Here is a 14894-nt window from a genome sequence, read left to right as displayed (position 1 = left end):
GATGGTCCACTGCAGCAGTACACGGCAGCTAATGAATTTGGTTAGTGACGAAAGGAAAAACATAGAGTATAGGAGGTGGCGTATTATTGTGCATAAATATGTTTGTATCGGCTGCTGTAAGTCGCTCTTAACGCCTTGAAGGCTGTGTTGTAAGAATGTTGTAATTCTACTGAGAAGTCAAAAGACGCTTGAACAATGAATTTTTCATACATTTTGTTGATGACATTATAACATTGTTTTTTTTTTTACTGTTTTGTATTCCTTTTATGTATTTTCTTTGTTTCCATTTTTTTCATTAATCAGCCATTAATTATATTAGCCGCAAGAGAGGTGTGACCAGATTGTAGCAGACACACACTTTCACAAATGTTTATGTATACCATGTATGTACATATGTTGTTACTACAATGCTGCCTGATTTCTTCCTTCGTCTTCCTTTTTTTGTGTTTTTTCTGATTTTTTAAAGTTTTTCTCGAATATTTTCTAATACAATTCAATGAGATGCTTGAGAAAAACATGGCAGCACCTTCATTCTTTTACATTTATCTACAAACATACAGTTTTTGTTGTTGTTGTTGCTATTTCCTCAATTGCATCGTACTTAATGAAGCGAATCGAACGAAACCGGAAAGAGAAATTAAAATGGATGACAAATAGCCGTGTTGCAGAGACAACAAAATCCGAAAATCATACAAACACATTTATTTGTATGTGTATGTATGTGTGTATACACATATGTGTCATTCAATTGCATTTGAAAAGGTGTAAATCTGCGGCTGCCATGAAGACACACAGGCCAAGTGTTTCAAGCGGCTGCAGATGCTGGCTGGAGTGTGCTCACACATACACACACACATGAAACAACATATGAGTATATATATATTCGAGAGAGGCGTACACCTACAGCGCGCTGCAATGGCAGTCAACAGCAGCATCTGCCGCTACTTCAGCGTTCTTCAACTGTGATTTGTTGTTGCTCAGCGCGCCTCACGTGCCCTCACCGCGCTGCTTCACACTTTGGTTTTGTTTTTTTTTTTTGTTTTTTCGCATGCCACTAATTTGTTGTAGCGATTTTTTACGCTTTTCCGCCTTTTTTAGTTTTATTAGCGCTTGTCAAGGCTTACGCACACACACACACGTACAGAGGCGCGATGAGCCATTCAATCCCAATAACATTTAGCTGAATAGTGCTGGTTATATTTACGCTAATTGGGGTTGTTGCTTCCCTCGCTGTTTAATTCAGCTCACCCCTCTCCTGCCTGCTCTGCTGCGCTCTTCCGCGTCTTTCCGTTATTGGCATATTTATTTTTATTATCATAAGCTACTTTTTTACTTTTCGACTTTTATGTTTTTGAAAGTCCTCTGCCTAGATAGTTTTTGAATTGCTTTGTTTCGCAAATACTCATATCTCTCTTCAGGCAGAGAGACGACGCAGGACCGACATTGAAACACCAGTGTCTAAAGTTGATCACTCTTGTTGTGATTGTTTGCATAAACTCAAACTCATGTTTTGTAGCATCTGCTTTTTGATGTTGCACTTAAGGGCGAAAGCGTTGAGATGGTTTATGATGGAGTGTAGAGTGCATGCTTCTAATTGTAGTTGTTTTTATATTACAAAATATTCACTAACAATCTGGAGAATGACGATAAGCGGCAATCTTTACGCGAATCACCTGGAGATGCGTTAGATAGTATACCAATTACTACGAAAGTAGTAAGGAATATAGGTACAAAGACGAGTCCTGAGGTTAAGAGACAGAAAAGTGAAATAAATATGAAAATTTTACTTAAATCAATTAACATTGCAATGTTCTCACAAGGTTAGATTTCAATAGCCATTTCCGGCTGAGGATGCCCGCTAGACGTGATAGGATAGTACAGCATCTATCTATTGGTGAACATTCTCTAGAAATGGGTCTGCCCTATAGCAGTATTTGCCGCTAGAAGAGAAATCGTTTTCCAATTTCTCTGTGAAACATGAGCTTTAACAGCCTTACTTGGAACACATCAGGCATCCAACCTCGAATGGTTGTTCACAAAAAGCATAACGGATATATGTAAGCAGTTTCATTGAGAGCATAAAATTGTTTCAAATGAAACGAGATAGCAAGATTATAGAGGTCCTACGATAGTTAGAAAAATTGCGCATCTAGCGCTAGCCTACCTACCTATGCTGATATCTCTGAAATTATTTGCCAGGCCAGCATAAAATTTTCGTGGAATACTTTCAAATATGTGGTCGTCAAATACATATAAAAAAAAAAATTTTTTTTGGAATTTCGCAAATGGATATATATATAGCAAAGTACTAATTAGATTAAGATTCGTTCGCAGTCGAAAATCTCTTTTACTTCTTGGTACTATGGACTAAACTTTCACGTACAAATAAATCGAACTTCTAGTTCTGATAAATCGACTCGCCTGACACTTGAAGCGCTTTGTATTAAACGAAAGTGCTAAGACTAGACTAGAGGAATCGTGACATGACTCGATTTAACCCTGAAAACATTGTCGTCGAAATAATGTGTAGCGTAGATAAAGTTCCCATTTATTTATTAAGGGGTTTCAGGTATAAAATCTACCGTTCGTAGTTTTCGCGATTAAAAAGAAGATTATACGGAGACTAGGGATAGTTCCCACAGCAGTCTCTCTACGCAAACGGAACGATCTCGGTTTTTATCCAGTCAAGCACTGTCAATTCGGAAGAAGAATTTCAGGCATCTTCTCTACTGCTATAATAACAACAACTGGGGAGAGTAGTGTTGAATTTGAATTTTGTTAGTGGAGAGCTTGAATTTTATTGCACAATCAGGTGCTTAAGTTGGCTTATCATACTTACAGTATCGAGATCACAATTTCTTTTGCTGATTTTTGTAGAATTTGTCACTCAAAAACATTGTTTTCGGATATTAGTATAAATAACAACACCAAAGCATATTTTTTTTTATAAAACCTGACCACTTAAAGGTGGATTAATCATTCTCTATTCTGCGCACACAGTGGGCACAAATTAAATTCAATTAGAGCAAATCCATTTCGTTTTCGAAAATAAATAAATATTTCAAAATAACAAAAAAAAAAAAAAAGAAACAAAAAGCAAAGGAAAATCCAATTTCTGGCAAACAAAAGAGCTCAAATCCAAATTTCAAAAGCAAATAAACATGCGCTTGAAAAAAGTGGGGGAGAGTAAACCTTGTCCAGCGGAGCCAGTCTTGAGGTGCGAGAGAGGGCATTAGTTGTATGGCAACATACGCATACAATGACGAGCGGCACTTAATGTATCTAAAAACAAACAACAAAAAGTGAACAAATTAGTGCAGAAAACAACAACAATTAGAGAAAAAATAATAAAATCGCCCACAAACGAAATCAAATAAACAAACAACATATGAAATTTGGTATTTTTAGACGTATATAACCATTTGTATATATGTGCGTATGTGTATGTATTTTTCTATATATAAATATCTATGAATTTACTACATACATCTGTTCGTTTGTTGGTGTGTGTTTACTCACCTTTCGCACCTAGAAGAGACACCGTTAACGATAAGAGTCCGTCGCAGGAATATCGCATATCCTGCGAATTCAAAGGCACAGCAGGTTCCCAGTGGCTCTTCATTGTTTGGCCAAAATATGCCTTGACCCGATCGCCATATGCGAAAGGTTATTTCAAATCGCTGGCTGCGAGCCAATAAATGTTAATACATGTAAATACATGTACATACATACGGTTAAATATACATAAATATGTATATGAGACTGTGTGCCCCGGAAAGGCTTTTGCGCTGAACAGATTTTTATGAATGAAATTTTAGTTTCTGTTTTTGTCTAGTTTTTGCACGCAAATAACAATTGTATGGACAATAAATTGAAGTTGTTAGGCACTGCTGTTCTACACGGGTACTCGATATTCATTAATCAGCGGGTTCTCGGGTATTATTAACTAAAATGAATCGAGTGCGTCGGGCACAGCATGCGGAAGTTGTCGCAGGAAGTGTGTGTAAGAAGTTGGTTTGGCGATTGGTGGAAGTATGACTTTATAAAAAGTTAAATTTTATGAAAATTAGAGAAAATTTGATGACAGAAATCAGCATAATGTTTTTTTTTTTTATTTGGAGCAAAACAATTTTGAAAGATTCCAAAATAATTCCGAATGTTAGGAATGTTAGCTTGGGGTAAAATTAAATACAAATTCAAAAAAAAAAAAAAAAAAATATTTGAAAAAAAAAAATTTAAAGAAATAATACATTTTTCTAAAGAACATTAGCTTGGGGAAAAAATAAAAAAAAAAAAAAAAAAATTAACAAATAGAACATATTTTTCTAAATTCAAAAAGTAATGAATATTACGTTTCTTTCTTTTTTGTCCTTATTTTCTTTTATAACCTGTTTATAACCTATTTTCATGCAAGATCCTTAATATCTACTGCTCCTAAATGTTGACATATAGATAAATTTTTTTTTTTTCAGTGGTTGATTCCAAAATATTCTCTGAATATTAAAGTTTAAGCATTAAACTACTTCAAGCGAAAAATTAATTCGGTCATTTTCACATTTTGTGGAGTTATGGCCATTTCAGTTACTGTGACGCCTAAAAGGAGACTTGTATTACTTTGAAAATATTTGTGTAAAATATGAATATAATACATTAAATATGCCACGCAGTTTGTAACACCCAGAAGGAAACGTCGGTGGCTTCTAAAGTAAATGCATAAATGCTCATATATACGAATTTATCTCTCAGTTTATGAGAAATCGATCTGAAATTTTGTGTCCGCTCTTAACTCCATAAGAGGCTTCAAATTTATTAGAAACGCCGATATCGAGTCACTATAGCATATAGCTGTCATACAAACTAAACGTTCGGATTCAAGTGCTTGTATGGAAAACTTTTTTGTTTGAAAAGCTGTCTCCCCGAAATTTGGCATGAGCTATTATTTAGGGCAATAACGTAATCTTTGAAGAAATTGTTCAGATAGGTTCGCTATAGAAAATATGTAGCTACCATACTAACTGATCGGTTCAAATTATGTCCTTGTATAACAAATTTTTTGATTCCAACAGATATCTTCTATGTAGATATTTGGTATGGGTTACTATCGAAGGCAGTGATATAGTCTGCAAAGGAATTGTACAGATCGGACTGCAGCAGCATATAGCTGTCATACAAAAAAGCGAACAAAATCAAATAATCAGCGTTTTATGCCCTTATATGATGTTATGAGACATAAACCTTAGAAGGGTGTTGTAGCCTCTGTAGGTTTTTTTATAACAATGAACGATTTTAATTTCTTTTTTGTTTTATATGCTTAAAAAATATGTATATTTAATTTTTCTATCTGCTCCATACGCTGTACAGCAATTTTTTTATTCAACTAATTTTATTGTACAATAGATTTAAAAAAAAAATTTAATTTTTTTATCTAACATATGTTTTTTTATTTAAAATTTTTTTTAATTTTAATTTTTTTATTTATTTTAATCTGAAATAATTTTTTTTTTAATTTTATTATTATTTCAAARGAAAAATATTCAATCAAAACTTCGCAGTTTTCTATCTTTACTTTCCAAATATTATATATTTTTTTGGCGGAAAATTGAAATTTCTTGCCCGCAGCCAACATGCACATTCGAAAAAGTGCGTTTAATTTGTCTGTATGTTGCATATTCCGACATAAATAGCCAAGCACTACCGTTATATGTGCGCTAGACTGGCTGGTATCCGATCGCTGCCAGAGAAAACAGTATTAGCCGAGATTAGCCGAAGGTAGATGTGACGATTAGGCGGACAAACCCAATTACAAATGCCCGGCGATATGAGACACCGTTTATCCTCGTATCAATGCAGCAATATGTTGTATACAAGAACAACAACATGAACGAAAGCATTTAACAAAAACAATATAAACAACAAAAACAAAAATAATAGTTTTAACAATAATAGAGAATAACACTGCCAAACAACTAGCAACTCGGCGATGTATGAGTGCGTTTGTTTGTGTGTGTGTGAATGTGACTATTTGCACCGACCACGCGCACAAAGGCCAAGGCGGAACTAGAATTTCCAAACGATTGCACATGTGTTGCAGCAAAGCGTAAAAACCCAATCGCGAGCTGTAACATATGTTTGGCTTCGTACTTGCATGTATATGTACTAAATACATATGTAGGTATGTATATACAATTACATATATGTATATTTACAACAACAAAATTGCACATTGCAAATGCATTGCCGCCACACTGACTATCCCATATAGAGCCGTGAGAGACTGAATGCTGTGCTCTGTGTATGTGTGTGTGTGTGTGTGTGACAAAGGCAAAGACCGTGCGGATCACTGCTGATTGATGCCGCGCTTTCAATGCGAAGGTGACAAAGTGGAAGTAATGCCCAGAAATATTTACACATCCAATTATATATGTGTGCACACACATACGCACATACATGTAGATCATGTAGGCACATACATATACATATGTATCACAATCGTTCCAGTGTTCGGGCCTTAGCGCTACTTTTTTGCCGGCTGATCGTTTGCAACATCAATGCCGTAACATTGGATTACGAAACATGCCACAAAACTGTGCGCTCGCTCTCAGAAATCATTTGCTCTGTCTGCGCATGCGTCTTCGGCAACTTCTTAAATGCAATTTCATTACGTTAAATCGGTCTTAGCCCACAAAATAATTGATTGATTTGCTGTTGCAGTGTGTCAAGCGAAATAATGTTCTTTATGTGTGTGGAGAATTCTGCAAGGTTCGACGATTGCTTTGACGCGTAAATTGTTTTCACAGCATTTTAAATAGTTCCCTTATCTCGGCCACAATGGTGCAGCTTACTAAAGACGCTGCTTACAAGCGATTTCTAAGACTCCATGCAAATCCTTTGTAGTCCTAACTTATTTATGTTTATCTTTCGCACTTGTTTGTTGTTGCATGAATGCCATTGATTGTCGCATGTTTTTGTGGGTTTTAATTAATTTTTGACAAGCTTGGCAAATTTGCTGCGTTCAGCGTGCATTTTTTAAGTGGCAGAGTTCCAGGAATGCACTTGTGTGAATGTAGTGTCTTCAAAAGAAGATGCAGAGATTCCAGCTGAAACCTTATTGTTGGCTAAATATTTTTATATTCGCTGAGATTTTCGAAACTAGTTCACATTTTATGAAACCGAGCTCAGGCGAGCCGTCTATTTTGCCTTCGTAACTAGTCCGGCTTGCATTGTGAGAGAGACGGATTGAAGTTGTTATAAATGTAAAGGACTCATCAGACAGTTAAAAAAATATTGTTAACAGCCGCCTGCTTGGACTGAACAACTTTTGAAGAAGTTAAAAGGACAGCAGGTAGTCAAAGCATGTTGAAAGTGGAGCTTCGGAGCTCGGGTTCTAATGGGAACATAGGTCGTGTACGTCTTGTCGAGTTTATTAAGTAAATTAATTTTCTTGCGGTATCGGTGTGCGGGCTTTTGGTGGCTGGTGATTCAATATGCATAGCTTTGGACACGGAGTCTGTTAGACTTCGGAAATCCAGATAAGATGTGAAGATTCCTTGACGGACTGTATAGTATCCATCACCATTTTCTATGTGAACTCACTTTCTATTCATTTTTTTCTTTGATCTTACTGTACTGATAGTAACCCAATTCAATAATTATTGTGAGGAGTGCAACTAATGATAAATCTCATAACGCTTGGCTTTATAATCAGTATCGTAGTGTAGTCTTTCTCTTATTTCCTTGTACCTACCACAGCGCTCCATATGGCTTCAAATCAAAATTTGAAGGAAACTCACTTAAACGTCAGTTCCTCTGCTTGCAAGCACTAAAGGCTAAAGTTTTGGGAGCCCAAATCCCATATTCTGGGATAAAAAAAAATCTCATTTAAACAGAGTTCCAGGATTTTTTTTTTAAGATATTGCACTATTTTCCGCAAAACTTCCTCGGAACCGTGTTGTCTACTTTACCTTCCTCAACATCGACTGCTGTAAGCTTGTTAGTCACACTCACCTTCGATACACACTCACCTCTATCCACAGTGTTGCTTAAAATTATGTCACTTACACACACATTCTTTCCAATCCTTTCGTAATGGTAATCACAAGTATTTGTCAATGCCGATTTGTTGCAGCTCAACAACAACTTCCTGCTTTAAATTTTTTTATTACTTTACAAAAAATACTCAGCATGTTACCATGTCCACAAGAGTTTCCTGCTTCGAGACGCTGCGCTTTGTCAGATTGAAGCGACTATATTTGCTGTGAGTGTGTGAGTATTAAAATCGCATCCGGTTGAGAGAAGAAATAGAATTGCGCGGAAATCATTTAACTCATGTGTTGTCGATGACATTTTTGATTTTTTCTCTCTCTCCTTTTTCTTGCGGCGCAGCTCAACTCTTTTCCAACCGAATCATTTCCTGCTCGCCTGCCACTGATGCTTATTTATTGCGTTTTTATTGAACAAATCGACAAAGTTGTTTGGCCACCGACGGACGACGGCGAACGAGGGTTGACTTAAGACTCTTTTCCGTTTCGCACAAGCTTCATAAGCCTTCTTTCCGTCTCGCGCCTCCCCTCTGTGTTAGTTTTGTTGACTTACTTCACACTCCGTTCCTGATTTCCGTCTAATTCCTCTCCAACAGTGTTTAAAATTCTCCACACTCATCAAGCTGAAGTATTTAAATCCGTCTTAATTTGCTGCGTCCAAGCCTATCTTACTCTGCAGTCTCCTTTTTAAGGATTTAGCGTATGAATAATTTGAGTTCATTTTTCAAAGTCTCGCTTTTACTAGCGAAAACTTGTTTTTGTTGGTTTTTTGTCTTCAGGTAATTAGATTTTATTTATATTTACATATCGTACATATTGTGAAAACAATTAATCTGGCTTGATTTCTTCGACTTAACTTGTCAGTGGACGGTAGAAACTTTTCTCATACAACTTCGCTTCACATACTCTATAAGTCTCTCAACGAAAATATGTGAGAACATTCATAAAAAGGAAGGTTCGCTTCAAATAATTAGCTTTTTAGGTCTCAAGATCAATCGTGAGGCCTATTCGAATTGGAAACTAAGTGTATAACACTTTTCATAAAAGATCACCAATTTCAGTGATAGACTGGCCGTCAGGGTTTAGCTGAGCAAGGAAGTACTGGTCAGATCTTGTGATTTTTACTCATAATGGACTTTTCCGACTGCGAAGCGATTATATGCAAATACTTCGGAAAAATTCTCATAGTAAACGAATGCTGCTCAGTATAAACTGAGAAAGTTTTGTGGGAATCCATGTTGTGCCACTTTTGTAGCTAAATGGCATAAATGGAGTCTACCTAATGTAAAGTCCGCACAAAGAAAAATTATTACACTTCTCATAAGATTTGAAAAATTTGCTGGTATTGACTAGTGGGTCATACAATTAAATCTGGGCGGAATATTACTTTAGACACTTTAAAAGTCAACTGGTCTTTGGTTGAGTTTTGGTGACTCTGGGATGTCGTTTCGACAATAATGTGTTCTCGGTTTGGCTAATACGGTCGTGATTTGAAATGAACAAGCTTAGATTTGGCAACCTAATCATCAGTTTTGTTTGCTAAGCTTCAGAGCGAGTTCATCCTACGCTAAGTACCACGAACACGGCGGTATCTTTAGGTATCCACAATCGCTTTGGAGAGTCTATGTTCCAAAGCGGGTTAATTTTGTGGACTTGCTTGCTTAGTAGATCCAGTTGCTTCATATATACTTGCCGTGATTATGTCGATTAATTTTGACAGTCTAAGATCTTAGAATTGCTTTCTCTGAATCGCCTTTAAAAGTGTATAACGGGGTTATCGTTTAAAATCATGTCGCCATGTAGTTTTATGTTTCTTTCGAAATGATTTCTCTGTTAATATTGCCTGAAATGTCATGTCAATTAGCATTTTCGTCGCCAATTCAATGTTTTTGCTCGCACTTGTCGTCGAAGTGTGCCCAATTAAGTTTTGGAGAGGCGAAAAAACTTCATGTTCGATTTAGTTTTTATTTTTATTGCAACTTTCTTATTATAATATATGCTACGAGCACTTTGCTGGCAAGTAAATTTTCGTAAGTTAGAACAAACTCCGAAGTCTGAATCTGAATGCCGTGACTCGGTGCCATTTTGTTATTTGTGCTTTAGTGCAATGAAATCTGAAGTTCGAAAATATAATTTTATTGCCGAAAAAGTCGAAGGCAACTACATATACATACGCAGAGATTTTTATAGACAGTAATATACAAGCAAGAAAAGGGAGCCCATCACAAATACTGTTTATGTGGAAATGAAGTACCACTCGGAGCGTCATTTATGGATTTACTCTTTTCTATAACTTGCAACCTTTGCGGCAGTTGAACGCACTCGAGTGGGCTTCCCATCCCCGCCTGCCTGCTGGTCTTCATGTCGCGTAGACGCAAGTTTATTAATCCTGGGAACTCGCACATATGTTTTAGTTTGAAAGAGTTGTTGTTGTTTTTCTTAATACAACTGTTATTTAGGCATTTTACTCAAAGCAGGTTGTTGTTATTGTTTTGGCAAGCAGATTGCATGTTTTGTCTGCATTGAAAAGCGAAAAATTCGGCGTGCCGTCGGAAGTCGTGAAAAAATTGTCATGAACTGCGCGCCTGTCAATCCAAAGGAGTCATAGCTTTCTCCATATCTGCCAACTCTAGGGAGGCGGCAAACAAGCAGGTGAATACAGACACACACACATTTTGGTCGTTTAAATGACAGTTGCTTTCCGATTTTTTTTACGGCAGACTCGCGCTTTCTTCCGCCTCGTAACATGACGTGGCTGTCATTTAGCTGTCTGCTTTCCCACTTTCTTGCTTTTGTTTTTGCCTCCTCAACATTTAAATTGATATTTTCATATGTCAAGAGCGGAAGCTTTACCGTTAACTTTCTACTGCATACTTTCTTTCTATGTTGTTGTGTTGTTATTGTTGCACTTCACTGTCACAACAGCCAACAAATGCGAGCTAATGTGTTTTTGAGCGTGTATGCCGTTTACATGATAAGGCCGGCGGGTCGCGGCATGCACCTGCGCTCACTTTACTTCATTTCTTTGACATTATGACATTTAATATGTCCTTTCCTTTGATTTTTTGTTGATTATATTTATTTTCACCATTCCATTTGGCATTTTTTTGAATTTATTTGCTTGCTATACTTTTCAAGTGTCATCATTGTCGCTCTATTATTATTTATTATGGGAAAATAACAATGTAAATGCAAGGAGTTCACGTGGAAGCATTGGATCGGGGTGAAGAGCCGTTAGTATGCGCCTGTCAATCGAAAAGAAAGTCGAATTTATAAGCCTCTCCGCTATCTCTGTTGGCTTTTAATTGAGCATATCCTTGCAGTTATAAAATAGACTCTGTATCAGAGTTATTCTTTATGTTCACAGGTGCTAAATGGAGCTGCTCCTCTCCTCGTAATTGATACTCAATACCGAACTATCATTTGTAAGGCAAACCTATTGTACTTTGAGCCTCCTATGCCTTTGCAAAGTACTTTCTAGAAGTGGTCTTAAATATCTAGGAGCTTCGCAGTCCAACTAGATAACGTAACTAAATTATACACCAAGTCGCTCTTAATGTTCGAAAAAGCATTGACGTCCTGTCTGACAAATACTTCTGCTCAAATTAAACAAAGCTTCCATCTGGCATTACTAAGGATCAGTGGGTTCATGTACTGCTTGAAAACTAGCCAGTTTACCTCAAACTAATCTAATGGACTTTCGTTCCTACGCCTGTCAGATTATGTTTCTAAAGGGAGAGAATATAAGAAAAAATATCGTTATCTTTTCTGTGAGCCGAGATCCCGACTAAGTTTTGTACAGATATCAACTTTTCCCACGTCCGTACTTTGTCCTGAGTTGCGTCAGAAATGTGTCAATTATTCGCACAGTGTGCTGTTTCTATAGAAAAAATGCCGAAGAGTTTGTGAAATTGTGTCTGAAAATATTGAGACATTCACGACTTTTTATTGTACATAAAACTTTACTTTTGTCCGAAAAGTAATCGTGCGGATTCTCCCGCCGCGACTATACTTCAGAGCTTGCGCGCACCGACTGGATTCGGTAAGTGCCCAGTTTTACGTAGAAGTCCTCGAGAGACTTAAAAGAAGGGGCAAACAGGTCCGACAAGACACCTCGGCCGATTGGAAGTTGCACCACGACAACGCCACGGCTCACACTGCCTTTCTTGTGAACAGCTACCTAACCAAGGCGGACATTTCAATGCGTCCGCAGGCGCACTGCAGCCCAGATAAGGCTCTTCCGGAGAAGGCCTTTCGTGACGCCTTCAATGCTTGAAAATTGCGCTGGCAGCGCTGTATCCTATTTTGAAAGTTTTTAAAGAATTGTAAGAATTGGTTCAATAAATTTTTTTAAATCGACTCAGTCCTATTACTTTCCAGATAATAGCATAACGTTTATTATTATTATACCTTTATGAAAACTTTTGGCCTCGACATTGTACTGTCTTGTTGAACCGTCTCTGGATTTGTTCTGACGAAAGCCGCTGCTTTCATCTCGAAATTCAAAGCTTCTCTCTGTGAGAAGGCATCATATGATAATATTGTGATGTTAAAGGGCCAACGGTTGTTTGCAGTGCCTGACTTTATGAAAATTTCTCTTGGTGACATGATACTTGTATGCATGTGTCTTTTGATATGTGTTAATTGTATATTGCTGGTGTAAATACTCACTCATATTCATGTTTGTTGTATTCATACTCCGGTTGCATGCAATAATCCTGTTGATACACATTCGTGTTGGTATAATAGCCGATGTAGTCGTCATAATAGCCACAATTTGAATTGTAGTTGGCCATTTTGACGAGAAATATGTCGAAGAAATTTTATTTTTATATTTTTGATTTATAAAATTACACTTGTAAACACTTTTTGCGTCGATATTGAACACTGTGCGTTACTTAGAAGCCAGTATCTTCGCCTCCCGGTTTTTTGTTGAGGAGACAGATTTTTACACTAAATTTCTTAAGTTTTTATGATTTTAAATTTCCGCTATTTCCATCTCACCTTTTATCGTTTTGTTTTAACAAATTTTTCTCATTTATTTATGCCGTGGATTTTTCGATTTACTGTAAAACAAAAAAATATAATAAAATTATAGTGGAAAATGTAAAATTAAATTCAAATTTTATGCATCGCGTATGTGTTTTAAATTCTTTGATTTTTGCTGTACCATGATATCCATTATTATTTGCTAGAGTAGTGTAATCAGCGGTACTACCATGCCTCTTCTACCTAACCTGACCTGGAAATATTGAAGAAGACCTTCATATTTTCTCTTTGTCTCGCCTGCACGACATTTTCCATATGTTACTTTCAAGTAAGAGTTCGGTAATCAGTTTAAGGCTGATATTATTTTTGTTACGAGGCTTTTGAATTGTGTCAAAAAGGTTTTGAAGGCGTTTAGCTCAATGTAGATTCGAAAAGTCTGAGCAGATTTGTGATATGCCAAATACATATGTATTTATATGAAAGTTTGCGTTTACATTTCGTTTTTGATAAAAAAAAACTTCAGTAGTCCATATGCTAATAACACATACATTTATCCCATGCAAGTTCAGCCCAGAAACTTAAACTAATCTAGCGCGAAAAGTTCATAAAGATATTTATACAAAGACGCTTATTTCAGAAACATCTTGTAGGAGTACAACATCAGGACTATTTCCATAGTTTTCAAAATCAGAATCTGGTTTAGAACGCAAAAATTATTCTCTTTTTTCTTAAATTATTAAATCCCAGGTTCTTTCTGGCGAGGTTAAAAGATCGTGAATGAAAAGGTGTAAACCTTTCAAAGTTAAATATTTCTCTGGAAGTGTGATCAGAAAATTATCCACAAAAGTTTGTTCTGTATTCAAGAGATCCTATTATTTAAACTAAATTGAGAATTCGATGTAAATTAGGTTTTAAAGGGCAAGAATGGTGCTGAGATAACTGATATTTTTAGTTTAAGGGCCTGCTTTAGATGCTTCAAAAACTCGTTTTTTTACTTAAATCTCTTTAAAAGTTATCTAAGCATTTGTCCCTCTGAATTTCTTCTTTTGTTTTGAGTAAAACTTGGATTAGAGTTACGCCTTTCTGGGTTTAGTTTCCTACATTTTCGTATACCTCCTAGCCTAAATCTGAAAACAGTTGTGTTATAGGGGTATACAGGCGAAGTGTATATTTCCTTTTATTATTTTTTTCAAAAAAGATTTGGTTCTGACAGGAATAAATGTGTTTTTAGCCATAGGTTGGCTATAAAGTAGAAGCAGTGCACCTTTTAGTAACGGCCCAGGTCTACAGAGGCACAAATTACTGCTAATTCTTCATATTTTCAATATATATCTTTTTAAAATATTTTTCCAATTTTTTTCTTATTTTTTTCTTATTTTTTTTTTAAATTTTGTCTTAGTTTTTTTTTTTAATTAATCATATGTACTCATACAGAAAAAATAGCTAATCAATATAAAGCCACAGACAGTCACAAACACTGTGAATATTTCTTTTTTATATATTTATATGATAACTGCTATGAATCGATTTATAATACCAATTTGACGGACGACAGCAACAACAAGAGCACTGCAGAGCCGTCGCTGTTGCAGAGGCGTTTAGGCGTTTGAAGACGATTACTTTTTAATTGTCCAATTAACAATTAATGAGGATGACACATAAGCGCCGCTGCGATTACGCTGCTAACCATGAGGTATTATACTTATATATTTTCACGAGAATATACAGTACATACCAACGGTATCTTTAATAAATTTATTTTTTTGTAAACGCCGTCGGCAACACGAATTATTGTTCCAAAAAATTTATATATTTGGTTGGTGCTTCTATGATTTAATGATTTTTTATATTAATTTTAATTTTTAT

At 36.1% G+C, this 14894-nt stretch overlaps 1 protein-coding gene and 1 long non-coding RNA gene across 5 annotated transcripts in view; one reads left to right on the top strand and one right to left on the bottom strand.

Annotated features, from left to right (window-relative positions):
- Positions 1-14894, top strand: part of LOC108978436 — a 78543-nt gene that overhangs the window by 42051 nt on the left and 21598 nt on the right. The window lies entirely within an intron of this gene.
- LOC108978434 (homeobox protein vnd) overlaps positions 1-14894 on the bottom strand; it is a 33356-nt gene that overhangs the window by 17225 nt on the left and 1237 nt on the right. For 2 of the 4 annotated variants that reach the window (XM_018948719.1, XM_018948721.1), the window contains one exon: positions 12711-13105. In XM_018948719.1, coding sequence (XP_018804264.1) covers positions 12711-12835 — 125 coding nt within the window. In that variant the 5' untranslated portion in view covers positions 12836-13105. Of the gene's footprint in view, positions 1-12710; positions 13106-14565; positions 14846-14894 lie in introns of those variants that run through there. The other 2 variants (XM_018948718.1, XM_018948720.1) reach the window with 2 other exon arrangements.

Source organism: Bactrocera latifrons, unplaced genomic scaffold (genome assembly GCF_001853355.1).
Source record: "Bactrocera latifrons isolate USDA-ARS-PBARC rearing strain unplaced genomic scaffold, ASM185335v1 scaffold_121, whole genome shotgun sequence".
In the NCBI taxonomy this organism is placed as follows: Eukaryota; Metazoa; Arthropoda; class Insecta; order Diptera; family Tephritidae; genus Bactrocera; species Bactrocera latifrons.
The sequence above is the reverse complement of the archived record's forward strand: the minus strand, read 5'-3'. Positions and strand labels throughout refer to the sequence as shown.